We start from the raw sequence: 7,580 nt of genomic DNA, 5'->3' as shown, positions 1-7,580 counted from the left end.
ATAGGTTTCTTAATGAAGCTTGGCGTAGAAAAACAATTGTAGGTATTGAGAAGAGAAAAAGAATGTACCTATCACCCCATAATCCAAACACCATGATGAGAATCTCTTTGAAGTCCGAGCTTAAACACCAGGGACTGTGCCATTCTGCAGGTTTTTTCTCAGTCTTCTTCGGTCCAGACTATTTCTGTTTATTGTCCAAATCTAATTATTTTATCAAACAGATCTTTCCGGCTATGAGAGTGGCTTCGGAGAGTGGCAGCCGTGTCGTGCTCTGGGACCCAGCATCCTGCCGCTTGCACCTTGATGCAAGCTGACAATCTCAGACAATCTGCAAGTCTACGAGACAGTCCTCCCCCACCCTGGGGAGTCTGCCAGGGCTAATTACCCCCATATCAGCCCTGAATAACTGGCACGGCTGAGGTCTGATCGTATGGGAGTCAGCCATTTCTCACCGTCGGAAACAGGAAGGCCCTTGCCCCGAGAGTTTCAATCACATCATAGGAATAAAGAACCATAGATGGTGAATGGCTTGATTCCCCTAAAACTGCCATCCCCAAGGAGTGTGTGGGACTTGCCCCTCTAAACAGGTTAGGGGAATGCACCGGTTCAATCGCAGGAAGAGGAATCATAGAATTGTGGAGTTGGAGGGGACCCCAATGATCATCTAGACCAACCCCCTGCAATGTAGGAATCTCAACTGATGCCTGGCCTCTGTATTAAGGCAACTGGTGGGTTTCAGCATTCACATCCTCCAGGGTATAGAAGGAATATGTGGAGCTGCCTTGTGCAGTATTAGACTAACAAGCCTTGGACATGGGCCAGAGGGCTCCCTGCTCTGGCTGGCTGGCGATGGGTCTCCCTAGCAGCAACTCGGTAGAGGGTTTGGTGCTCACGTGAAGTCGGAAGAAAGGACTCACGCGAAGCTACATGGCTATAGGATCTGTGTGCTGTTCCCTGAGCATTCCCCTATGGTGTTGACACCAGAGATGAGGCCACAGCTAAATGCACAAGTTAAGGCATGCTCAAGTTTCATTGTCTCTAAGCTGTGGTCCACGGCAGGGTGTCCAGCCTGAGGAAAGGCTTCTAGAGCTCCATTTTCCCCTGGAAAATGGTCATACGTTTGGCAGTAACAACAGCCAGGCGCCAGTTGCAAATAAGTCTTGGGCAAACTTGGCATTTTACGAAGTTGTCTGCTTCGTTTGTAAAATAAAATGTGTAAAATGAACCAGCTGAGTGAGATCACTTAGGTCACCAGAAAACTTTCCGATGCAACTGACCCTCATTTGCATGGAGAATTTCCCAGGCCAGGGAACCCACAGGACTGATGGTTCCTGACTGAGTCATGGAACTGTTTAACCTGCCTACAATGATCAACCGTGACTCTCAGCGACTACCCAGAATGCAGGCATAATTTTTATCGTGCGTTTGCCCTTATGATGTCATAGTGGGGCGGTTATACACAACCCCGCTTTCAATATTGTTTGTGCCTGGAGAAGTTTTGGAGGTAGGCATACTTGTTTATCTCCAGCCCTGTAACTTTTTAGACCCCCCCAAACCTCCTGGTTTATTTTTTTTGTCCCACTTCTGCTGTGCAAGAGTGCCCCCCCCCCAAGACAGCAATAAAACACTGGGGAAACATTGCAAAATAATAAACCAGAAGGAAGGGCGGATGGTCCACTGTTAATCCACTACGAAGACACTTTTATTGCGTCAATGGCATGTTGCAAAAGAAACCCATGGAAAATGTCAGGAACTGAAATTCCTGACATTTAAAACACTCAGACCACATTAACTGAAGCACCTGTCCTGAGATGGCATTTACAATTGTTCATTTGACCATGTGCATGGAATTGGGGTTATTGAGAATTCCGGTATTCACAGAATTTTAGAGTTGGAAGGGACCCTCGAGAGTCATTTAGTCCAACCCCCTGCAATGCAGGGATCACAATTCACTTGGGGACAGATGAATAAAAATGGTCAGATAGGCCTTAAAAACCAGACAGGCTCAATAAAGCCTTTATTTGTGAAGGGGGAGTTACGGTGCTACTGTTTAATATGATACTGCCATATACAGGCTATGGCTCCCTGAGATTCTTGAGGTTTGAGGCAGGAACTGGCTGCATGCACAAAGTGCCTTTGACCACCAAACGATGCCCCTTCCAAACTGCAAATCAATTATCCCCCCTTCCCGAAGAGAGCCAGTGTGGTGTAGTGGTTAAGAGCGGCAGACTCGTAATCTGGGGAACTGGGTTCGCGTCTCCGCTCCTCCACATGCAGCTGCTGGGTGACCTTGGGCTAATCACACTTCTCTGATGTCTCTCAGCCTCACTCACCTCACAGAGTGTTTGTTGTGGGGGAAGAAGGGAAAGGAGAATGTTAGCCGCTTTGAGACTCCTTAGGGTAGTGATAAAGCGGGATATCAAATCCAAACTCTTCTTCTTCTTCTTTGAAGGGGACCATGGGTGCCACCTGCAGAAAGGAGGACCTTAGGACCTCTACTCGGCTTCCGTTTGTGGTGGCCAACCATCTCCCCTCGCCCACACAACCACTCCACAACCCCAGGACGTGCTTCTCCTCTTTCTGCCACACTGACTTTGGGGTTGGGGAGGCGGTCTGAGGCGAAGAGACCCACCTGTAGGCTCCCCTTAATCCCAAAAGGCAGGGGTGGGGAACCTTTTTCAACCCAAGGGTTGCGGGAAAATTTGGGCAGGGGGCGAGGCATCTCGGAGGCAAAAGAGCAGGTAGAGTATTGATGCAGCTCTTACGCTTATGTACTGCAGGTACATTCCAGGCACATGAAAGCCAGAGATATTCTCTCTCTCTCTCTCTCTCTCTCTCTCTCTCTCTCTCTCTCTCTCTCTCTCTCTCTCTCTCTCTCTCTCTCTCTCTCCCTCTCTCAGATGCCACACTGGCACATTAGAGCCTTAGACTGAATCAGACCATTGGTCCACCCAGCTCAGTCTACACCAACTGGCAGCAGCTCTCCAGAGCCTCCCCCAGCCCGACTGGGGGGGGGGGTTGAACCTGGGACATTCTGCTTGCAAGGCAGGTGCCCTACCACTGAGCTACAACCCTTCCCTAAAGGGATGCACAGCCTTGCAGACACGCAGAAGGAATTATCCTGCCCTCATGGGCACATTCCAGCCAGGCAAGGAACCTCAGGAGGTGTGTGGAGCAGGGCTGGGGAGGGGCTGTGGCTTGTGGGGAGGGGATGTGGCCTAGGGGCCATCCGGAGGGGCATCTAGAGAGGCAAAGATGGGGTGCAATTGGTTCCCAGGCCTGTGGCTCCCCACCCTTGATTAAACATTCTCCAGGCTTGGTTCACCTGTCTGAGCAATGTGGCCCTTTGAGCAGTGATGCTTGTGGGCTACGGGGCGCCCTGAGGTCCACGTTTGGATCCTGGCCCTGAGATTCCCTGAAGAGATCCATCTACAGATCTCCCCTTAATCCCCAAGAGCCTGGGGTTCAAATCTCCCTTGTCCTCAGCTGGTCTTCTCTGCTCTGCCCACTTCCCATCTGTTTTCTCACCTCTGCTGCCCCGTCAGATCAGGAAACGAGAAACTCTAAGAGCTCTGGCGTTTCCTGAGCCCCCTGATGAGAAGATAAGCCTCGGTCTGGCCACCTTCTGGGGCTGGCAGAGCGACATTGCGCCAAAACGCATCTGGGGATAATGTGCACCCAATAACAGAATCGGGGTTTCTTTGGGGCGGCGAATGAACAGCCCAAAGGGCAGCCTTTGTCACTACTGTTAAAAGGGCAGCATTGAAAAGGCAGTTTTAAGTAAAGTGTGCTCCGAGCTGTGCAGAGACAGGCGGGTATGGCTTTGCTAAGACCCCAGCTGAGCCGCGGAGCCCAAGGTGGGCGAGGTCAGGTTCTTGACGATCCTGCCAAGGTTGGCAATCTTTTCTTCCAGCAAGTAGTTCTTCTTCTCCACCGTCTTCTGCCTCTGCTCGGTCATCTCCAAGGCCTTCAGAAGCTGTGCGTTCTCCACAAAGAGGTCCTTCACCATCTCGTCGGCTTTCGTGTTCTTGGCAAGCTGGAAAACACAGGCAGCAAATGAGGGCTTGCTCCCCAAGGGTGCAAAACAAGGGGGGGGGTACTTTGGCCAGCTTGGTGAACCTGAGCAAGAGCTGTGTTCCGTAACGCTCTGCCCTGACCCTAACCCCATAACCCCAGGAGCCCATCCCATCTCAACCCAAAATAATCTGCAGGAATGTCATTGTGTTGTGTGTTTTTTAAATGTTTGGTTGTAATTGGCTAAAAAGAAGAAAAGGGGAATTCCTCTCATTTCTAGATCCAGGTTTGGGACAAATACTCTCTTGGCGAGAAGCAAGCAAAATAAAGTGTGCAAATATAATTTGTTAGACCTTTACAATATCCTCTACTAAGTTTCTTTCCAAAGTTCCCCTTTCTTCCCTTAGCATTGAAAGAGACCACCTGTTTGGTAAGTTAAAAATGCTTTTACTTACTAACTCTTCAAAGGTCAGATTCATATGCTTTTCCATACAGCAGCAAGACAACACAGGCAGCAAAACTTAGCTTCAAAATTGATAAATGTTTCTAAATTATTTGTATAGAAACACAAAGACGACTTGGTAAAGCCACATGGCCAGGGCTCAGAGCAATCAGCTCAGACAATTCACCCAGATTTGCCAAAATGTTCTCCCAGGGTGAGGGGGTGTGACTTAGCAAAGCCTGGGAGGATGGCTTACTCTGTGGTGTTAACCCCTTCATGCATTTACTAAAGCTAAGCATGCTGGGTTTTTTTTTGCGGCTGATATTTATCCCACATATTGGTGATTCCCTGAGCTGTTGAGGAACTATCGCTTGATGACTGGAACAGGAGTGGGAACCCTTTGCCCTCCAGTTGTTGCTGGACTCCAACTCCCACCAGCCCCAGAAGCCAGCATGACCAGTGGTCAGGAATGATGGGAACTAGAATCCTGCAACCACAGGTTAGCTGCTCCAGATCTAGGGCAAAGGTTCACCTGTTCTTTCAACTGATTGACTTTGTCTTGGAGAAGCCTCTTCACAAGCCTCAGCTGCTGTTCAACATCCATCATGCGCTTTTCCATGGTTTTGAGCAGATGCTTTTGTCCACCCTAAAAAGAAACATAAGGGCACTTTATGAAGACTCAGTCCTGCTAGGCTGCAGGGCAATTAACTGGTCTTTTTAAAAATTAGTTTTTATTAAATATTTTCTTGCATTGCAAAACGAATAACAAGGAAAAGAACAATTTAAAACACACACCCCAAATAAACAACACCCACCCAAGTTAAAACCCCATTCCATGGCTGTAGCCAGGATTTAGGGGCCCGGGGGCCCAGAACCGAGCTATCTGCAATGCGACTGGTCAGTTAGTTAGGTATTTTCATTATTTTACTTGATTTGGGGGGGGCAGCTGCCCCCCTGCACCCGATGGCTACGTCCATGTCCCATTCCCATTGAAACCATAATTTTAGCACAAGGGGATTGGCCCAGGCCCTCGTTCCATTCCCAACGTGCCGCCCCCAGAAGGGACAACTCCCTTTGGTGTCACCCCTTTGGTGACAGCCCTCCCCCAGGGCAGGAGGGCTTAATAGAGCTGCCCCAGCAACTGGCACATGCCCAGCTGGGGCAGCAAGTGTTTCCAATGCTGGGTCCTGGTAGTTGGATGATGGGAGTTGTAGTACAACAACGTCTAGAGAGCCACAGGTCCCCCCCCACCTCCGATCTGGGTTGTCCAGCATCTCATTTGCAGCGGTGACCAGCCAAAAGATTATGGGAAACCCAAAACAGCCCCCCCCTGCGGCTCGCCCCTCCAGAATGTTATCTCAGATAGCCTGCCTCTGTACATGGAAGCTCCTTTTAACTTGTGGCGATTCGTAGCAGTTGAAATGACCTTTCTCCCATGGCTTGGCCCAGTCCCCCTTTGGAAGCCAACTGAGCTGGCAGACATCAACTCAGGAAGGGGCAGCAAATTCTGTAACTTGCTTAATGCTCTACGTGAAAGGTCTTTCTGTCAATCAATCCCTGGCCTTATGAGAGGAGAAAAACATCTCTATCTGCTTTCTCTACACCATGCATAATTGTATAAACCTCTATCATGCTGTTACTGGCATCCTAACACCCTTCATGGGAGGTTGCTAATCCGAGGATGGATGGGATTCTTTAGCTGTGATTCCTGCACTGCAGAGGGTTGGACTAGATGACATTTGGGGGTCCCGTCTTCCAATTCTATGGTCTCAGTTGCTCTCTCCTGTACTTTCCCCGGAGCTATAATGTCCTTTTTGAGGTGATCAGAACCGCATGCGCTATTCCAGGTGCGGTTACACCATAAGGAACAGAGGAAGCTGCTTTATCGAGAGTCAGAGCACTGCTCCATTGAGCTCAGTACTGTCTACACTGACTGGCAGCGACTCTCCAGGGTTCCGGAAACTGGAGTCACTCCCAACCCTGCCAGGGATTGAACCAGGGACCTTCTGCACGCAAAGCAGATGCTCTACCACTGAGCCACAGCACTTCCAGCAAGGAGGCGCTACAATAAAGGCGGTTGCTTCGGCTGAGAGTCCTGCATTGCATGGGGTTGGACTAGATGACCTACAGGGTCCCTTCCAACTCCTCAATTCTATGCTTCTACAATCCCTGGTGTGGGATTTGCCTTTCACAGCTGAAGCAGGTGGGGCGGATGTTTCCTTTGAGTTATCCCCCACCACGACCCCAAGATCCGTTTCCTCATAGGTCACGGATATCTGGACCTAGTCTGTCCATGTGAGCAGGGCCGGATTTAGGTTTGATGAGGCCCTGAGCTACTGAAGGTAATGGGGCTCTCTATATGTCCAGCTGTCATTTGTCAACAACAAATTGTCCCCGTTTTTTTGTGCTGAAGATATGCTATATGGTAATTTATGGACCTAATAGGTATCTATTTTTTATTTTTGTAATTTTTTATTGAATTTTCAAATTATAACAATAACATGAGCTCCCATGACTTGTGTTTACTGTGCATTTGTTTAGAAACAGTTGTAATTTTAGATACAGTTGTACTTTTATCCATTCCATGTTCACAGTATTTCCAGGTCTTGACTTGCACAAGGCACCTTAGTATGTTTGTTGTTTGAATGGTTACTAGCCCATCTCTTTTCTAGCTATTATTCCAGTATATTTCATTTTATATTGACTAGCCAGTTTGTGGTGTTGTTGTTTTGTTTCGTTGTACTATTATTATTGTCACCACATTTGATACTTTGTAATTGACATATACAATTGACATATAATTGACATTGCAAACACGACATCTAACTTCACCGCAAAGGTATCAGGATGAATATTGAGAAGCAAAGCAGCTAGTAAGCCTGATTTTTATTAACTGTTGCAACAGGGTGCTCCCCCACACACAGGAGAGAGGAAGAGGACCCAGAACAAAGGTGCGCCCGCCCTTATATAGACATTTTAAATTGCCCGCCCTGGAGTCCAAGACCACCCCCAGAAGCATCATACATACATCACAGAAGGGGTGTAGCCCAGATACATCATACCTACATCACAGAAAAGGCGGTCTACAACAGAAATCTGAGTCCGGTCTGGCAAGTTACCTGAT

General features: G+C 48.6%; 1 protein-coding gene across 6 annotated transcripts in view; it reads right to left on the bottom strand.

Annotated features, from left to right (window-relative positions):
* Positions 1-1,680: 1,680 nt before the first annotated feature.
* Positions 1,681-7,580, bottom strand: part of NIN (ninein) — a 108,295-nt gene continuing 102,395 nt past the window's right edge. For all 6 annotated transcript variants that reach the window (XM_060270695.2, XM_060270705.2, XM_060270714.2 and 3 more), the window contains 2 exons: positions 4,989-5,102; positions 1,681-4,036 (listed from right to left, as the gene is read on the bottom strand). In XM_060270695.2, coding sequence (XP_060126678.2) covers positions 3,827-4,036; positions 4,989-5,102 — 324 coding nt within the window. In that variant the 3' untranslated portion in view covers positions 1,681-3,826. The remainder of the gene's footprint in view (positions 4,037-4,988; positions 5,103-7,580) is intronic.

This window comes from Zootoca vivipara, chromosome 1 (genome assembly GCF_965207765.1).
Source record: "Zootoca vivipara chromosome 1, rZooViv2.hap1.1, whole genome shotgun sequence".
Taxonomy (NCBI): Eukaryota; Metazoa; Chordata; class Lepidosauria; order Squamata; family Lacertidae; genus Zootoca; species Zootoca vivipara.
This window is presented reverse-complemented; position numbering and strand designations above follow the sequence as displayed.